We start from the raw sequence: 20739 nt of genomic DNA on the forward strand, positions 1-20739 counted from the left end.
TTTGATCTAGGTGTTTGTATGTACCATACTTTTATTCATTTTTTTATAAAATAATGGCTCATCTGTAAAGAAAAGTCATGCATGGTTTTCCGAGGGGACACCAAGGTTTATTCCCTGAATGGTGGCAGACAAATGTTGAGGGTCAACCTTTCTGTGGGCTCATTTTGGTGAGGACTGAGCTGAGAAGTGCACATTATAGAGAGGACCGTCTGCTTGACATATGGTGCCAATTACCAGCTGATGGGGTTGCTGAGGTAAAAAGGCCAATCCATATTGGCCCTTCCCACCCAGGTTTGCACAAGCAGCCATTCATCAGACCCTGCAAGAACACCTCCCACCCAAATCCTAAACCAAACCCCGGCCTGTCTAGAGTGGACAGGCAGCCTACACATGGCTCCTCGACTCAATGTACAGAGAATTCAAAGTCAAGTATACATTTTCAGGTAAGTTCATTACAAACCAGGGCCCAGCTGTGATTAGTGAAAATACTTTCCGTCCAGGATTACTTTTGATGCCAAAGATAACATATTAAACAGATGCTATACACAAGATACTTTAATTAAATTAATAATTAAAATCTTATCAATTAAAACTCTTTAACCATTTATTTATTTCTGCAGATCTTTGTGTAACTTGCACATAAAAGGGTCACATAAACTTAAAATGGATTTCACAAGCGACAAACTTCACTCTTTTCTTAAATGCCATATGTCGATGTGGCACCTAAAAAGGTTATTGAACCGTACAACTCCCAATTTGGGGCATCACAGTCCCTGCTCAGTCTTAGCTCTTTATTGTCAACTTGGCTAAACTCTCATTAGTTCAAGCCTTAGACTCAGTTCAGTTAACTGCAACTTTTGAACATTCAGCTCTGCTCACAAATAGTAACATGCATGTTAGGGTATCTTGTCACAAAGTGTAAAATGAGCATATTACGTTGCATGTTTAACAGTGATTGAATTCTTAAGGCACCTTGTTGTGTTATTGGTAAACAATCTTTACTTGCTAGCAGACTTCTTGCTTGTCTTTGTTAGTGCATGTTATTTTATTTGGCACATTCCAGCCTCCAGTAGATCAGTGGAATAATTGTAAAACCTTTGTATAGACTTTATGTTGTGTCACCCACTACTCATGGCTTGTGCATCCTGATGTTCTTGCACAAGCCTAACAGGAGGCCGCTCAATGAATTTGGCTCCATAGCGCTTCATGAGGGCGACAACACCAAAGAAAACTACACAAACAATGAAACTACTTTATTTTTCCCCTCAAAAGGAACACAATTATTTTACAGTCCTACTCTATACATGAAAAGAATCAGTCATTCTTCCACGCGTCTTACTAGCGCCCTGCCACATAATAATACGAACACACAGGGCTTACATCTGGGTAATAACATTAATTACCACCGACTGCTTTTACCAGCCGTTAGAACATCCAGTCTCCCAACACATCAAAAGAACTTTACTGCCTTTACACAGATGCTAAAGGGGACACGAGATTAAGCAGAATGCTCTCATTTTCAGCCCTGGTATTGTTGAATCTCTCTCTCCACCTTTAAAGGCGAAAGCTATTATCCTTAGGCTTCTTTAATGTGACTACTTCTATAGAACTGCATTTTCTATCTCAATTTAGCTTCCATTAGAAAGGTGAAATACATTATCATGTAAATACTATTCAAGTGTTAGAAAATCATCTTAGTGGACTGAATATGTTAAAAGGGAGAGATGTTTATGAACATATTTCTCATATATTCCTCTGGGTTGAATGAACCTAACCAGCATACTGTGGCTTTTTTTTTTTTATGCACTGCCATTTATTGAGAATCATCCACTCACCCAGTCTGCCGCCTGCCAGGTTGGCCAATAACAAAGCAATCTTAGTTATATATCATCTGGCTTCAAGCTGTAGAACTGATCTTTATGGATCAAGATGGTGCCCAAAACTCATTCTTTTAAAAAAGGGAGCAGAGAAGCCATGTAGCAGCCAGTGAGAGGAGGGGACGGAGATGCCTTTATGTTAATGGTTTCTACAGATTCCAATCCTCTGTCTGTCTTTTTCCAGTCGCTCAGCCACACTACGCTGATTAAATCAAGAAGCCGAGGTTGAGGTGGATTTAAGGGGCAAGCTGCGTCAATCTGCATTCTGTATATCGTGATCTATCCATCTAGCCAAGGGCTTGTAAATGATGTGAAAATGTAACTTGGTTTGGACTCAGATCAGATCATTTCTCATGACATCAAAAGCAAAGTCTTGAGGGTGTGATCATTATCAGAATAATGATTTTAACTTTCATTTCATATTTTAGATTAATATCTAATAGCTCTAGTAAAGAATCTAACACAGAAATAATAAATAAGCCTAGAACATGGGGAACTTGTACTGTATAATCAACAGTCAATGGGCTATTGACTTCCCATGCAGAAATGCATCACGTGTCTGGTGAGCAGAGATTACAAAAGTCGCAGAACGAGACAGGGCTCATCAACTTAGCCTACACACAGACTGGAATATCTGCCCACATTAACCACATACATTATGGTACATTCTGTACGTGCACATGCCTGGCAACACAGCACATGGAGACTCTGTGAATCAATCAGTTACTGAGCTATCAAAATATCTTGTGCATGCAAACCAAACACTGGGACATTAAAATGGTATGACTGCGAGCTACAACTCATCGAATAAATCAAAACCCCCTGGAGTTCTTCAAATCAAATTTGTACTCTTGGCCAGACAGGTCATTTTGTATTGATGCAGGGGGTTAATGGAAAGCAAATGTATTGATGGTTGACTCACAAAACTGCTGCTGGGGCAACCAAGCTGTTTTGTCACCACACTACATTGTGGTCCAACACTTTGCTCCTGGAGGGAAATTAGACATTCATGGATCCCACTGGAAAAGTCCTCCAGAATGTAATGACTTGCTCAATTTAGCATCACAAACAGGCCAAAATCTACATTAACACATACATTTCCAACATACTAAATGGGTTACCATGCTAACAGTCCATATTCAAACATTCTAAACCTTCCCTATTTGATAATCGGAATCTCTTTGAAATAATCCCTATAAATATACAGTCATGTGATCCGTTGTTTATATAAAAATAATCACCTCCTATGACATTCAGATATTGTATTAACAATTATGCTCATTTTCAGTTTTGGAGAAGAACTGTTTTTCCTTACCAATCAACAACATATCCATCCACAGCACTCAACACCTGAAGCTACTGTTGCTAATAGCAATTCATTTCAATTATTCTTTCTTTAGTCATGTCAATCAAAGACAAGTCAATATGCCATTCAAAGTGTTGCTTTCCATCTTGTCTTGCTATAGCCATTTTCCTAAGTATCCATTCTTAACCCTCACCTGGTTTATTGCATAGACAGGATTTTCCATCCACAGAGACTGCCAGCAATAGGAACACCACATTACAGAAGATCTTCCTGACTCACTGTACAAATCAGACATGTGGGCAGCAAATCAAGGGTCTTGAACTGAGCCTTGCACTATGAGTCATTTGGATCTTTAAATAGCAAAAGCTGTCTCTCTGCCCATCCAAGATTTTGTTTCAATTTGCCTACTGTCGTTACATTCTCACAGGTCTGATGGCACGACTCCAAACGTTATTACTTTTTTTCTATCTGCAGTGTAATCTCCGGATATGCCAGTTCAAGGGTGAGTCATAAAAACCGCAACACATGGATTTTTCCACCTGAGCACCTGTCAATCTTTGGAATGTGTGAAGGCCATATATATATATATATATATATATATATATATATATATATATATATATATATATATATATATATATATATATATATATATACGCACCCGTTTTTAAATGCCAGCACATAACTAACCTGTGTTATCATAATGAGTATTTCAAAGAAGAAGAACGATGGGCCGGATGCAGAAGGCAATATATGAAAGAAATGTATATTTATAATATATGTATTTTTGTTCATATGCAGGATTTGTTCTAATTTGGTTAATACTCATTGTTTTTTGGGATTAACCAATGTTCTCTCATTTTTCTCTAATCCTAAATAACAAAACGTTTACCTAGATAAGACATTTTGTTTTCAGTCCAAAAAGTTAAAATGCAAAGAAACTAAAGGGTGACATTTGATGAAAAATGCAAACCTATCATACAATCAGAATTAGATTATTTATTTAACTTTAGGAGTAAAATTATTATGTTATTTAATGTGTGGTCTAAGCAATACAATAAAAACCGTTGGAGGATGATTTTGTACTCCTCCAGGATGGTTTGGGATTTCCCTCCAACACCAGTACTGACACACAGCAGAGATCTATAACTACTATTGCTGAAGTTCTTCTTCTTCAAGGTTTTTTGGTACATATTTCCTATTCTTGTGAATTTGCCAGAATATTTGCACACTGAACACCACCTTGCTTATATAGTGTTTGAGGGGGTGTAAACTAGGCTAATTATAAACAATCAACCATATGCCTCCAATATATGATCAAGAGGGATTCATTACTCACACCTGCAAGAGCAGATGTGGGTGGCTTTGAATGTTCGGTGTGTCTGACTCTTCATGGTTTTTCTGTCAACAGAAATGAAAGAGAATGTTGCTGCATTAAGTCGAGTGTTTTGTGTTGTCAGGCATCTCAGTGGCAGAGAGAAACTCATTTGACAACGTGGTTCTGAATGTTCATTGCTGACTGTGTGAGTTTTTGGCACTTAAGGAGCAGTTACCCCGTCGTTAACACGGGATTCATATGTGGCTCAACTGTCCTCACGTACAAAACATGGCTTTCCTTGTGGGGCTTTGTGAAAGTGCAACACAACGCAGTCACGACTCCTGCATATCGCACATGGTTGGCATTTAACTGGCTTCACAGGTGGGATTGTATTCCCGTAATTATTTGTTCAGTGCCCGTTGCTGGCTAGTGTGAAAGCCTAGACAAAAAAAGGTGGACCTTTTCCTGGTAAAATGATTCAGGGCTAAACAGGTTCCGTGAAACACCATGACTACAGCTACTGTGGGCATGTTAAAACACTCTTACATGGTTTTGGAGGTAGTTATTCCTGGTCTGTGTGGAAGGCGGAATGACAGGTTTAGTGCGAGGGGGCAGGAAATGGCAACCCTTCTGTGCTGTGCTCAGTGAGGTCTGAAGCTCTGTCCTGGGGCCAGTGGTTAGGAAGGGGTGGGAGCCATGAGGGAGGTCAGGGCAAAGGGCAGGCCAGGGCAGCACAGTTATTCAGGGTAAAAGGGGATAGGTTAGGAGAAAAAAAACACATCATTTTATAAAGTGGTCAGCATGTAGCGAGTGAGAGGTTGATCCTTTGCAGGGAAAGTGTGAAATAAAAACTCATAATAAGTAAATGAATAACTACAGAGACCTTTGGCAGTGGCAGCCGCACCAAAAATGCTAAACAAAAAAGAGATTAGCCAGTTAGATCTAATGAATGACAACATAATGATGTGAGACAATTACAAACTAATTAAGAGGAACTAAACAGGAGGTGATTTTTGATCTTTGCTGTCATCTAGTTACTCGACTAGACTACAACTTCAGAAATAAGATGCAGTAATGAAATGTTTTTTTATTAAGTTTCTTAATAATTTACAATTTTTCCTTTGAATAATACTTATGTATCATCTACCCAAGCAACTGTATTTATGGAAGACCTCTTTCTATTTGTTTTATTTGTTTGAATTAAGGTGCTGTTGCCAAATGCTTACTATTAAGAGTTTGATTATGAAGAATGTTAACAAGGTGTCGAGTTAATGCAATAACACAGACACCTTGTTCACATTTCAGATTAAATGGTGCAGCAGGTAATTTGCTTGTTGTTCAGCGGCTCTTTGTTTTTATGAGCTGGACTGAAAAAAAACATAAACCCTGCTGTTTCGTATAAACAGAGCCCACAATTTCACAAAACACTACCTGCCCAGTGTAAAACGAAAGTTGATGTTAACAGGTGGCTGGTAACAGAAAAAGAAAATACCATTTGACAACACAAACACACATTTTTCTACATGTTTGTAGATCAAGCAAGGACACAAAATTATTATTTGTTGACTCAAAAACAACAGCTGGTGACAGCAGGAGACCCTAGGGATGGTGCGTCATGCTGGATGTGAAATGAGGCAACTGAAATGAAAATCACTTAATCGTTCAATGTGTTAAGATGAAGCAAGCAACAATTTAGAAGCAGATTCCTACATACTGCATATTGTATGTGGGTAGGCTTTATAATTGGCATAAGAATAGTCAATACTCTGAAGATATTTGCCTTGTTTGACTAACAGTACGCAGTTCACAAGTTCTGATCGTTAAGAGTTAGTTGTGAAAAATATTTTAAAAGTGCCATAGAAAGCATCTATCTGGTATGTTAAATTGTTTTCTGATTGCTACAAAGAAGGTACTGTATATAACTTAGGTTGATCCAAAAAATGTCCGGATGCGGTTTTACAGGCCCATTTACAAACCCATGACTTGGTCCTAGAATGAAACAAGCTGAATTGAATTTGGGCTCATTAAGTAATTATGACGAGCTCCGATCTGATTGGCTGGTTTACAAGGAGAAATCCATGGCTGCCACAGAGCCCACAGAAGTACGTGAAGTTCGCGAAACTGTGAGAGATGAACCATGGAGGCTATTGGCATCCAACCTTACATGTTTGAGCCTTTATCGGGGGAGGACACCGAAGCATTTGAAGAACAGCCAGTTGGTCGGAGATTGGAGAGCAACGTTACGGAGTGGTAAGTGTTAGCGTTAGGGTTTCGAGTAGCTGGTGTATGCAAATGTTGGGGCTGGACTACCGTGTGTGACATAATACACAGGGATTGTAGTAATTCGCCCGTTTTAACGCTGTGATATGCATATTCATGATTTGCACGTGAAGGAGGAAACAATGGTGTTTGAGGTTCCTGGTATGTCAGTTCAATGTATCGAACTCTCCTTATTCAACTTTGCCAAAGTAAATACAGTGTTCCATTCTATGGCACCTTTAAATCACATCTGCTTTTGAAAAGCACTTAAGATCGCTGGAAATAGCAGAAAAGTGCCACTTTATAGTAAAAGGTCACAAAAGCCATTCAAAGACTTGACCGTGGTTTGAATCTGTTGACATGGCCAACCAGTTTATTTGTGTGTGATTGTTGCAGTGCACCTGGTGGTTTCACTGATTAGTTTCCCAAATACGGGTGACGTTGTGCTCATCAGTAAAATTGCAGGGCTCTCTGCCTTCCACTGGGTATTAGGGTCCCTAAATAAAGTTGATTCATCATTTTGAAAAAGGACTGTGATTGGCCTGATGAAAGAGGGATTATTTCAATAGCCATCGAGTCAACTAGTCAAGGATCTTGGCATCATTGGTATCTGCTCCATGTGAAACCTATCTTTCACACGTCATAAAAAGGCACATAAATCATCATATCGTTATGTATGAGTTAAGCATCAGCATTACAAGGGAATTAAGCATCATGTAAGACATCAGCGTGCACCTCAAACTCTCACTTCATATTATAAAATGATTTGAAGTCATTTAAACTGCCTTAAGATAAAAGTGATGCAGGAAAGCAACTGACCAGAACCAGCTGCGTATAACCCCTCTGGCTGACTAAACCCCCTACAGAAAGTCCTCAGAGATGCGCACACACACACACACACACACACACACACACACCAGCTGCTCGCACCTGCTCAGATGGTATTTGGTCAAAACAAGCCATTTTGTAGACAGCCACAGCAAATACTGCTTTTGGCATTGGCATGTGAGAGGCTGGAAATTATGAATAAAAACAACAACCTCTGGCCCTCCCACCCCATGCTGGACCTTAATGAGAGCCTCTTTTAAGGAGCCACGAGTCAACGCACACTTGAGGCATGAAGAAGAACCTGTCTCTCCTTCAGGTGGGCTCATTTTTCTGCCAATATTTCTCTTGGCTGTTACCAACGCCACCTCGTAATTGAACCACTTATGTCAAGTGACCATCCTAATTGAGAAGAAACCTGTTGACACAAAAACTCTCAAGCTAAAGGAATACTTAAAAGGTAGCTAATTTTAAAGTGTGAGTGATTTTTTAACTTTCCAGCGTGACTGCCTCTTGCTCACTTTCTTCACCCTTGTTCTTATGATCTTTCTTTGTAAACCCTCACTCTTCTTCATTAGTCAAATTAATCTGGCTGTCAGTGCTAGGTCGTTCCCACTCCGCACTACCTCCCCCTTCTTCCCTCAAGACGTCAACTACCTTTCCTCAACAAAACCTGCTCACAGCATTCTCCCCTTTCTGAAAATATTTTTCCACTGCCCCGTCCAAACCATGAGGGCCTTTCTTTGGACACCCACCCACACACACACACAGCATGATTTGCCACTCATTCACTCTGGCTCTGTGAGATTCAGTTTTCTCACCACCTGGGAGAAATAGCATTCTTGATTTTTTTTTCTTAAATAGAGGTGACAGTAAAGTTGCTGAATGTCTCACTGTACCCAAGGATTAGGCGTTGGGTTTCTGAGATTGTGTGACAATCTCTACTTCCAGCACTTTTTGCCAATAATACTCTCTTGGTGGACTAGGTGGAAGGCAGCAACCTTCAGTGATAACATTTTCTGTACAGGAAGTCAGGATGAATCAGATAAGGCAGTGCTATTTCCTTCCTGGTGGTCTAAAATGCAATGGTAGGTATGATGGAGCTTTATATTTTACTGGACAAACAGAGAATAAATAATAACCTGTTGAGATTGAATATTGCGAAATCAGATTATATCAGCATCGTTGTTTGTTTGAAAAAAGGATGCATCTGGAACACAAGGTCAACGAAACGAACAACCAGTTGGTGAAATTTAAGAGATTGTGATGATGTCGGTGTATTGACTGAAAAGGATATCTGATTCGCTGCTGAACTCGATATCATTGCCAGTTATCAAACAAAGTCAGCCACAAAGACACGTACCAAAATATCAAGGTAAAGGCCAGTGTTCAGAATGCTTAATGCGATGTTCAGTTCCAAATCAGCTTGATTTTGGAAAGAAAGGCCCCCACAGCTGATTCCTGAGCAGGAAGAGGAGGAGAAAGAGGAGAAGAGGTAGCCTCTCCAGTGCGTAGGCCTTGATGTTGGAGGACGCATCTGCAATGCGAGGTCACGCCTGGTTGGCAGCAGGGATTTACAGGCCCTTCAAGAAGAACCCATCCCTGCCCCCCTCTCCCTAAAAAAAACCCCACCTTCCCCCCTTCCCAGGCCCTTCTGGGAGCTGGCGGATGGTTCGGGTCCCAGCGTAAATATATTTTTTCTCTATCAAAGACACATTTTCCAACCACTGTCAAAGGGGAGGAGGGTCCTCTGGAAGAGGGAGGGCTACTAGAAGAGAGAGAGAGGGGAGGGGGAATTTGGGGGTAAACCTTTTCCCCCCTCTTCTTCCTCAACTTTTTTTCTCCCCCCTCCCTCGTCTGCCGGGTTCTAGCAACATCTGGATTTGTTTATCACCTGGCCTGCCGGTTCTAGCAGAAAGGAAAAGGCTGAAAGGGGACTGAAGTGCCAACCGGGGTTCTGATATCGCAGGGTTCAACCATCATTTTTGGGTTATTAGAAATGTGGGTTATTTATTTCTATTGGTTATGACAACCACCTAAATATGGAAAAAACAACATCGCTAAGATGAAGTCTAATAAAAAAAAACACAACCAATAGATTCAGTTTTGTAATTAAAATTGTTAAATGTTCGTTTTGAACCTTAACGTCAGTCAGTAGACGATTTGTTCACAATCTTTTTTCTTCCTCATTCAAATAACTCAAGAGAACTGTGGAGTTGGTCTACAATCGATAAGCGATGTTGTTTACAGATCTCAGAACTTAAAGTAGTGTGTGTGTTGTGTGTGTGTGTGTGTGTGTGTGTGTCTCCTTGAGGTCTATCAGACATTGTTCACATTTCCATCTTTGTAAAAACACATTCCAAGCTGTTTTTGTTTTTTTTAATGCCATCTGTTTCCTTCTGGACTTTGCGGACACAATGCCACGCTCCTTTTTGTGTAACAGCCTCCGTCTATCGAGCAATTCAATTGTACAATTCTTGCATTGTGTCGCCTTTGTCCTCATTTGAGTTCACGATACAAACAAAACGTATACAAACAATGATTCACCACCACCAGTGGTCCAAAAACCTAAAGGGTCCGATGTCATTATTACTGTTACAAATGGGCATAACTACAAACAGAGGGACCAATTCTTCAAATCAATTAAATCATTTAAATAAGGCTCAGGCACTCGTACCTCAGAATATTCAAAATAAAAACGTGTATTATATGTTTTGAAACTTTTGTCAACGCAGATGCAGTCACCATACAAATTACTTAATTGATTGGAAAGTGAGCCCAGGGCGACCCTTTTCCTGGAGCCTGGCATCAGAGAGTGACAGACGGAGAGAGAATCGAGGCGAAAGACAAGGTTCCTAGGACAATGAGGCCCATTGATACGGTGGAGACAGGACCGGGTGCCTCCAGCGCGCTGAGAACGGCTGACGGTGCACAGAGGCACAATGATTACAGTCTGCATTACAAATGGCTAAAACAGAGCCGTGGTCCTGCACAGGCCACAGCATCAGGAGAGACCCTGTCCAGATAAGTCTTCAAAGCCCCACTACTCATTTTGTTCTCTTTTGTCCTGGATAATCTTTTAGATATGTTATTCACTCTTTTTGCCCTCGTGCAAAGATAAAAAAATACTTCTCTACATGCTTTTTTTCTCCTTATGTGCATTAGCAATTGAATTATATAAAAGAGATAAAAATGTAAAGCTTGTAAGACTTTAATTAATACATATATGTATATACTTTGTTACTGTATGGGAGCTGTTGCAGTATGCTCTCATTATCTCTTCATTAGACATCAGAGCTCAAGTAGGCTTTGTTCAACATTCTCAGTGCTTTCAAGCTATATATAAAGCTATTTGTCACAAAGGGAATAACATCAGGTAGGAGAAGAAAAATCCGTCCAAGTTTTTGACTAAGAAATTGTGCAAGAAGAGTAGAAATTGTGAGGATTTAAGATGTTTTTTGTGAAACGTTTAAGGGATGGGGCTGAGAGTGAGTTCCATGCATCACACATTTATTGTCAACTCTGAAATTTCATTTGAAAAAGCTTTACACAAACTGCCATTTTGTAAAAGAAAGATGAGCTATTAAAAAGCTGATTCGGCCCAATAAAGATTCAGTGACCTGAAGTGAAGTATGAATCATTTTTTATGTAAAAGTATGATTGTATGGCTCCTATGCTTTGTTCAGCAAGCACACAGGTCTTCTCCTGCCTTTTTTCCCTCTCAATTCACCATTTAGACCCAAAGGAATTCCATTGAGTGTTAGAGATAAGTTATGTTGCACCACAATCACTTCCAAGGTCCTGCCTACAGGAGAGTGAATCTCTCATTCATGACTCTGGGATCCAACAAAAACATCTAAACAAGTTCATGACGCCATCTATCGGGCTCAAGCGTAACTGCACCCAAATGCTTATTAACATGCTTAATTAGTCACAGTATAAAGGGGATGATTCATAAATATGCAGTGTTTGTTATTCTTCTTATTAAACATTTAAGACATCGTCTAGAAAAGTTCAGAGGAATGCATAATGATTCTTTTTAAGAATGCACAACAAATTGCTAAATATATTCACAAAGATGGACACTGAAGTTTGTTTTTTCAGCTATACATGCCCTACTTTTTTTGTTTATCTTGAAAGTTAACTTTTATCTTCTTTCACAAGCTAAAGATGTGTTCACCGCTTGCCCTATGAATCTACTGGGTGATAATAACTCCAGGGAGATGTTCTGTACCTGTCTGTACGTGCAGATGATGATCTCTCGCAGGTGGTAGTGCATGGGGGTCATGGTCTCGCTGACAGAGTCCAGGGCCATGTCCACCTCCCTCTTCATTTTGTGGCCATCGGGGAGCAGACGCACCAGCTGCATCACGACCTGCACAGCAAACACGTTATTACAGTGTGTTCCAAGTCAAAGGTTTCAAAAATGTTTCAGAAGTTTTGATATGACTGCATATTTAGAAAAAACACCACAAACTCTGGTACATCTGCCTCCCACGTAGCCTAACACCTAAAGTCATTGTAATGATTGATGCACATGAGGTGGAAGCAGGTGTTCAAGTTCAAAGTTTTATTGGTCAGGTTTGCAAAAAGAACATTTTACATACAGTGAAATTAAAAGGGGGCCATCATTCTGTCTGTCACTGTGCAAATGACTGGAACCTGAATAAATAGTTAAAAACAGACATTCCTTAAAGAGGTAATGCTATAAAGAGGTGCAGCAACACCGTTGTTTACACGTTATTATTTTTCTTCTGAAGAAAAACACATTGCATAAATTCAAGTTTCTTTAACATCTGGCATTTGAAATCTCCAATAAAAATGTAATGAAAATGCTGTAAAAAGGTAAGGCTCCTGTAAATCGTACAATGTCCATGTTTCTAAGCTCTTTGCAGGTTTCTAATTGAAGTTGCATTTAACATTCCTCCCTATTATCTGTGTGGGGGATGTTGTTTTTCACAGTTAATACATATGCTGTATATATATATTTCACATGGCCTGCATAGAATTTGTGTTTATATTATTGCACTCTATGTTATATTGATGGCTTTTGTATACTATATTTTGTATTGTCTTTACGTATGAATTTATGCAATAGGCGAAAGGCTTTTGCTTATTGCCTTCGCTTAAAGAAATAGCAGCATCTGGCATCATCATGCCACTGCCAAAATATATAATTTTTCCCACTTACAATGATAATAATAATATTCATCCAAGTACTATGAAAAGTGCTTAAAAGAACCAGGCTATCGTGAAGTCCTTTGATGACGGTTCATTTTGCAAGGCTCTGCTGGGTTGATTACCTAATGACCTGATTAAGATATTGGTGTGAGTGTATATCGGCACGTTCATTTACAGTGTTGACATGGCTAACACTGGGAATGTTTCCATCAGCAGTGTCAACCACAGTGCTGTGTGGCAATCAACTGAGGCAGGCTTATTTACTAGACCTGCTTGGTAGTCCCTCTACAGCCAGTTTTCTTTGAATACTGATGATAACAAAGATAAGAAGGAGCAGCAGGAGGCATAGAGGGAGGAACACCAGAGAGAGCATCAGAGAACACATCATGCCTGTAGGGAAAACCTTATAACTTATGCATTCTGTTGCAGGCTTGCAGCTTCAGAGTGCACCCTTAACACTGTCCTTTTTCAGATTGCATAAAACCTTTACATTTATTTTACCTAGTCTGTATTTCACCGGAAGTCCACAACACGCCTTTTCATACCCAGACTAACTTTACACTAGTTATATTTTATGTTATCAAGGTTATTCAAGTGTAACAATACATAAAAACAATCCCAACTCTTGGGTATGTTTTCGTTTAGTTGAAATGGTTAACAATTACCAATTAGGCATACAAGGAAATTTCACTTATGGAGAATGATATTTAGACACTTTTTTTCGGCTTCAAATACATATAAGGATTAAAAGAACATATTTATTCAAGGCTATTCATGACTTAAACTGCACATGTAAGGGGTTGAGTAAAACTTACCATTCATCTGAATGTGGGTAATGAATTGGGGCTATGGCAGTGGGGATCATATGGGAATCATGATGTTTGTAAGGCTGCTGCTATTGCCAACAAAGTATTGAGCAATTAATGAGGCATTCAAATCAAATGGGTCAATCGAATAGGTCACTTATGTGACATTTCCACACAGCTGCACAACCCTGTCCTAATAACAACAACGCCTGATTTCTTCGAATGCAGCCTAAAGTCAAACTGATGGATTGACTGAGAACTTTTGGCCATTTGGAGGAAGCAGAAACAAGTTGTGAACACCAAAAATGTTATTCTAACAATACCTCGGGAAAAACATATCTTACACTTCAAGATAAAACTTTAATTTTATTTTACTAGCTAGTAACTAAATTAAATGTGTTAAAGCCACGTTACGGACATCCAAACAGTGCTACAGATGCTCCATCACCCACTGCAATGATAAGGATCCACAATGCAACATCACACCCGGAGAGGATTACATCACACCAGCTCCGCAATCACGTGATGCTTTGGACTTCACAGCCATGGCAACACGCTTTTGGCAGATAATGCACTGGGGACAGCAACATCACACATCCATTAGAGGTTAAACTGGAGGCAGACAAGGTTTCCACAGCGACCACTCTGTGTATCCCAGAAACTCGGGTGGCCGCGCTGCTGTGATTGGCATGCGGCATTGTGAGCCTGCAGAGGCCTGTGTGTGTCCATTTTTATGGAGCCGAGGACACGGCCAGCAGGGGCCAAACACAGATTCACTGACACAACTCTGCACCAAGAAAAACACCAGGCAGCTCTAATTCACAGACACTATTCAGACAAGAGCAGAAAAGGCTTTGGCTTCTTGCGTCGTTTGGCCAAAGCTTTCAATCACAGGTGCAGAGTGGGAAAGGGTCTTTACAGTACCCCTTTAATATAGAGTTGTATGTTGTACTGGGGGAACACTGAACGTTACAATAGCTGCCCTGCTGATAATACCCTTTGAGTACAAGTGAAAACAACAGGTTTCAAAAAACTCTGTCTCAACCACACTAAGTTCCTCAAATATTAAAGTTTTCGTTTCTAAGGACTGAGGGAAATGTGCAGAGAAGGTTCATGCAATTTATGCTCACAGCTACAGCATACACATTAAAGTTGAATAAACAAAGAAATAAGTTTAAACTACTGAAATTCAAGCTTCATCAACAGAGAGGTGAAGGGTTTTAAAACAGTACAGGAACGCTTCTAACACTACTGCTTCTAATACTAATATAAAGCAGATTATATAATTAGTTTGACCCTCATTTAAAAGCCAAAGATATAAAATTCACTATCATATCAATTTTTTTTAAGAAACATTACTAATTGTTATGATGTGTTTCAAGCTTGAGAAGGCACTGTTTGTGTGCATACCTCAAATTCTCCTTTTGTGTACTTGGCGTCAGGAACACTCACAAACTCATCATCACCAAAATCTGGAAAACCCTGGAGGGCAAGAAAACAGTTTCATGTTACGGTGGACCATGAAAACTAAATGTTTTTCCTCAAAGACGTTTTAGGGGAAATTGTATTAACATGAAGGAAAATGATGATCAATGAAGCGTCTTACATTAAAGTGCCAAAGAGTCAGAACAGAGATGACCATGGCGGTCGTGGTCCTGCCTTTGCCGTTGGAGCAGTTAAAAACAAAGGCTGAGTGTGTGTCTTCAGCCAAGGCACTCTTCATGGCGTCCAACAGCTTATCAAAGTCCTGAGGACGAGAACACGCACACAGTTCATTTACAAAAACACACAAACACTACCACAGAATTCATTTGCCTGAACGTAGTCTAGGTCTCACAGGGAAATCAATAAAAAGCTTAAATCACATTATTTTCATTTTAAAATAATCTTAATTGGATATATTTTTAGCGAAATAAAAAACATTCATATGTGAAATAATTGCAATAATAACCCGATTTAAAATGATTTGTTTACATCAAACCTCTGTAAACATTCTGGTAAAACATCTAAACTTAACACATACAAAATAATCAAATACGATAGGTTGTGAAAAGAGAACAATTATTAGACCTGTGCACCATCATATTTTAAAAGGCTCACAGTAACATCATTCACCACTAGAGGGAGCACAAAGCTCATCCATTGTCACATATACAGCAGGTAAAATAAGTATTGAACACGTCACAATCGTCCTCAGCAAATATATTTCTAAAGGTGCTATCGACGTGACATTTTCACCAGATGTAGGTAACAACCCATGCAATCCACACATGCAAAGAAACCAAAGCATAGATGTGCATAAATTAAGTTATGTGTATTGAAATGGAATGACACAGGGAAGAAAGTAGTGAACACATGAAGAAAGGGAGGTGCAAAAAGGCATGGAAAACCAAGACACCAGCTGAAAACTATCAGTAATTAGAAAGCAATCCTGCCCCTTGTCAGTGCAAATTAATATCAGCTGGTTCAGTCCCAACTGATGACCTATAAAAAGGTCTCTCATTACCAAGGTGTCACAAGAAAGATCTCATGATGGGTAAAAGCAAAGAGATCTCTCAAGACCTTCTCAACCTTATTATTGCAAAACATACTGATGGCATTGGTTACAGAAGGATTTCTAAACTTCTGAATGTTCCAGTAAGCACTGTTGGGGCCATAACACGGAAGTGGAAAAAACATCATTTCACCATAAACCAGCCACGACCAGGTGCTCCTCGCAAGATTTCTGACAGAGGAGTGAAAAGAATTATCAGAAGAGTTGTCCAAGAGCCAAGGACCACTTGTGGAGACCTTCAGAAAGACCTGGAATTAGCAGGTACATTTGTTTCAAGGAAAACAATAAGTAATGCACTCAACCACCATGACCTGTATGCACGCTCACCACGCAAGACTCCATTGCTGAAGAAAAAGCATGTTGAAGCTCGTTTAAAGTTTGCTGCACAACATAAGATAAGATAAGATTCAACTTTATTGTCATTGCACAGAGTACAAGTACTAGGACAACGAAATGCGGTCTCTGCATTTGACCCATCCTAGTGTTAGGAGCAGTAGGCTGCCATTATGTACGGCGCCCGGGGAGCAGTGTAGGTAACCAGTGTCTTGCTCAGGGACACCACGGTGGCACTAGGTCTTTCGGGGACTTGAACTGGTGACCTTCCAGTTCCCAGGCCAACCCCCTATGGACTTCGCCACCACCGCCCTAAGACCATTTAGACGAGCCTGTGAAATACTGGGAGAATATAGTCTGGTCAGATGAGTCCAAAATTGAACTCTTTGGATGCCATAATACACACCATGTTTGGAGGTCAAATGGCACTGCACATCACCCCAGAAACACCATACCAACAGAGAAGTTTGGAGGTGGGAACATCATGGTGTGGGGCTGTTTGTCAGCATACGGCACTGGCAAACTTCATATAATTGAAGGAAGGATGAATGGAAAAATGTACAGAGACATCCTTGATAAAAACCTACCAGGATGATGAAGATGAAACGAGGGTGGACATTTCAGCAAGACAATGGCCCCAAACACACAGCCAAGGAAACTCTCAATTGGTTTCAGAGAAAGAAAATAAAGCTGCTAGAATGGCCCAACCAATCACCTGCCTTGAATCCAATAGAAAATCTATGGAAAGAACTAAAGATCTGAGTTCATAGAAGAGGCCCACGGAACCTTCAAATGAAGACTGTTTGTGTGGAAGAATGGGCCAAAATCACACCTGAGCAATGCATGCGAGTAGTTTCTCCATACAGAAGGCATCTTGAAGCTGTCATTACTACCAAAGGCTTTTGTACAAAGTATTAAATAAACTTCAGTTAGCGTGTTCAATACTTTTTCCCTGTGTCATTCCATTTTAATACACGTAACTTAATTTATGGGCATCTATGGTTTGCATGGGTTGTTACCGAAATCTGACGAAAATGTCATGTCAATAGCACCAAATGGTGACGTGTTCTTATATTACCCGCTGTATTTATTAAAAAGTAGCATAAAAGGGAACCTGGGAGCTACTTCAACTCTTCATGCCTGCCTGTTTGTGAGCACACGTGTTATTATCATGCACCTCCTTCACATCCTTACCTCCTCTTTTGGGGCGCTGCAGTCTGGCAGGGGGATGCGTTTGGTGATGAGGCCCTGGTGAGAGCTCTTGTGCTGGTTGAAGATCTCCTGGACCGTCAGGCAGCTTTTAAACATCTTCATCTGTTTCTCCTGCTCCAGCATCACCTCAAGCCACTTCTGAGCTCGCAGGATCTCCTCCTTCAGAGATGTCTCCAGTTTCTACAGACCAGGGGGGGGGGGGGGTCATTTGAGCATTTTTAATTCTGCTGGGCCAATTTCTTAAGCTTCTGATAGTAAAACTAGTGTGTCAGACACTCTTAATCACCTATCTGATTGAAACTGCCCTAAAAAATTCCCAAAAAGCAGCACTCTACCTCTATTTGCTGTGGGTCAGACAATGGGATAGGAATGTGCTGGTCCAGGCACGAGGGCTCCCTCGGTGTAAAGATCTGACCGTTTGCTTCCAGCACCAGCTCCTCCTGCAGGTTGACCCACAACACGTGGCCATGCTTCCTTTTCTCATCTGTCAGATGGGCCAACACTACTCCGGTAGCCTGCACACACACGGGAAGTTTACAATTAGACGGTAAAGAGCTAATGTCCGGCTCCAGCATCCTGAGGTGAACGTGCGAGTTGAAATGATGATGAGTCACTCCTCCTAGGTCTATATATAATCTGATGGATATTCCTGAAAGCAAGGTTGCATATTACAAAATTGTCCATTTAAAGTTCCAATTTTCTGGGGTAAATGGGAATTGTATCAAAAAAATACATCTTGCCAATTCTTTTCCTTCTGTGTGCACTTGTTTTAATCCCAAGAAGCCAAACAAATCAACTTAGAAAGGCAAGTGTTAAAAGCTATTTGCTCAAAATTATGTTAAGGAGGTGTTTGATTAAATGTTGTCCCAAATAAATAAGCTTTTTTTCTATTAATCTAAGATAAATGAGATGCTGCACCTCTGATGTTGGCTGAGCCATTCCATAAACAGGCATCTTGGGCACTCGTCTGAAGTTGACCGCCTTCATCTCCTTCACTGTGCTGAGCACGTCGGGAGCCAAACACTCATCAGCAACCTGTGCAGACACAAGCAGTTATACATCGCATGTAATATCCGGAAGATATAGATGATTACATAACTGCGTGGGAAGACTGTGAGAGATCTGAGATATCTTGAAGTAAATATTGACATGTGACAAGCTTTATCAGTATTTTAAAAATTGCAGTAACATTTGTATGCAGAAACACTGAAGATATATGCATGTTCTGAACAATATTGGATTTTGATTCAGAGAAGAGACACAGATAAAAGTAATTATTCTGTGTGTGCGGCTGATTTCCTCACCAGGACGCGAGCTCCTCTGGTGACCAGCGCGGCCGAAGCGGAGAGCTGTGATAGGTCCATGCAGGCCAGTAACCTGTAGAGCCACGCATGGCAGCACATCCAATGGCTGAAGTTGGACATGAAGGCAAGAGGATACTGCAAAATACAACAGAGTTATTTTAATGGCTTGTAACCATTTTTACTTATATCAATAAGGATATTTAGAAACAAATATTACCTGTTCATGGAGGTATGCATTAAAAACAATCAAGTAGAAGTAGCGCTCCAAGCTCTGCATGGTTCTGTAAAGAAAGTAGTCTTTGGTACTGCTTCCCTGAAAACAAAAGCACGTTTTAATATCTGTTTAAAGTTTTTCTCTGCAACCCACTGATTTCCTGACAGATGAGAGAAAATTATACAAACATCTATAAAGTCCTTCATCAGCTCAAGAGGCCCAACTCGAAAAGGCCCTTTTTCCGTCATCATCATCATAATAATAATAATACCACTTTGATTTCTACTTCACTCAGGCTTTATTTAGCAGCACATAAATGGAGCAGCAGGAGCAGTTGTAAATCAATCAACATCTATTGAACAAGGTACCTTTAAAAAGAAATTCCAGGTTTATGAAGGCAGTGCTAAATCACACAAAAACAAGATCATTACTAACCTGAATTTGATAATCTTCTCCAATTCCTTCCAGCTTACTTTTGTTCTCATATATTGCTTCTTTTATGTTGTGCATTTCTGAACACAGGATAATAGCCTGGTCAACCTGTAAGAGGAAACAAGACATTAACAACTTCAAAATAATAAAAAGACAAATAAAATGAAAATAACTAACTTTCTACCTTTTAATATCTCAAATTAAAAGATCCCCTCCGGAAATGTTTTAAGTTATATAAATATAGATGCATTTGATTTGGCTTTTCCAACCTTAGAACTACTCCTTCTCCACCTTTGGAATATCCTGAATCGAGGTATTTACAAATACATTTCAATCTTTTAACTGCTTAACGTAAGATGTCTTTTATATCACTGAAAAGAGGAGGATGAAACTTGTTTTGGACCACAAGATGCTTTCTCCTCATTTATTAGTTCAACCGCATGTTGTGGTGTTGATTTTCTACTTTACCTCTTCCATGACCTGCTGTCCATTAGGCAGCTTGTTGATCAGAGACTCGATGACCTTGAACAGTGGTTTGGGCTCTGAAGCTGCTGTATTCTCAACTCTGCAAAATGAGACAAACAAGGTCAATTGCTATCTTACGTGGCTTAAGAAAATTTCCATTGAACGTTCAAAGCTGCATCAATATGCTGTATCAACAAACGTGATGTCATTCTAAGTTTTTCCAAATAGACTTAAGCTCTTACTGTGGCTGTGAGTCACCCCTCAGGCGGTTCATGACCAGCGTGCCCAGGATCATGGCTAGGTTGGTTCTGCCGACGCCCACCTGGCAGCTGAAGAGCAGAGCGGGAAGCGGCCGGGATGCATCTTGGCCCAGAGACAAGCTGGGGCTTTCCTGGAAACAGAGCACATACAGAACACTGTCACTAACCGAGATGCAATGTGGTATATCATTAAGGTTGTTAGGGAAGTTAAAAATGGTTACATATAACCTGCCACACAGAGTCATTAAAAATAACATAGCCAAATTTAGCATAGTTTTAATCCTGAGGCCTAAATGCATTTTCAACTGCAAGTCACAAAATCAACGCGACAATACAATGGAAATATCAGAGTTGAGGTTAGGAATGTCTAAATTAAAAGTCTGTTTAAACCAC

The 20739-nt window shown here is 40.1% G+C and overlaps 1 protein-coding gene across 6 annotated transcripts in view; it reads right to left on the reverse strand.

Moving 5' to 3' along the window:
- The window catches only part of pald1a (phosphatase domain containing paladin 1a), a 48566-nt gene that overhangs the window by 14608 nt on the left and 13219 nt on the right, over nucleotides 1-20739 (reverse strand). For all 6 annotated transcript variants that reach the window (XM_063893582.1, XM_063893583.1, XM_063893580.1 and 3 more), the window contains 11 exons: nucleotides 20329-20477; nucleotides 20090-20186; nucleotides 19625-19729; nucleotides 19193-19288; nucleotides 18976-19110; nucleotides 18590-18706; nucleotides 18007-18186; nucleotides 17654-17851; nucleotides 15179-15319; nucleotides 14983-15054; nucleotides 11820-11960 (listed from right to left, as the gene is read on the reverse strand). In XM_063893582.1, the coding sequence (XP_063749652.1) occupies nucleotides 11820-11960; nucleotides 14983-15054; nucleotides 15179-15319; nucleotides 17654-17851; nucleotides 18007-18186; nucleotides 18590-18706; nucleotides 18976-19110; nucleotides 19193-19288; nucleotides 19625-19729; nucleotides 20090-20186; nucleotides 20329-20477 (1431 nt within the window). The remainder of the gene's footprint in view (nucleotides 1-11819; nucleotides 11961-14982; nucleotides 15055-15178; nucleotides 15320-17653; nucleotides 17852-18006; nucleotides 18187-18589; nucleotides 18707-18975; nucleotides 19111-19192; nucleotides 19289-19624; nucleotides 19730-20089; nucleotides 20187-20328; nucleotides 20478-20739) is intronic.

The sequence above is a fragment of the Eleginops maclovinus genome, chromosome 10, assembly GCF_036324505.1.
Source record: "Eleginops maclovinus isolate JMC-PN-2008 ecotype Puerto Natales chromosome 10, JC_Emac_rtc_rv5, whole genome shotgun sequence".
NCBI lineage: Eukaryota > Metazoa > Chordata > Actinopteri > Perciformes > Eleginopidae > Eleginops > Eleginops maclovinus.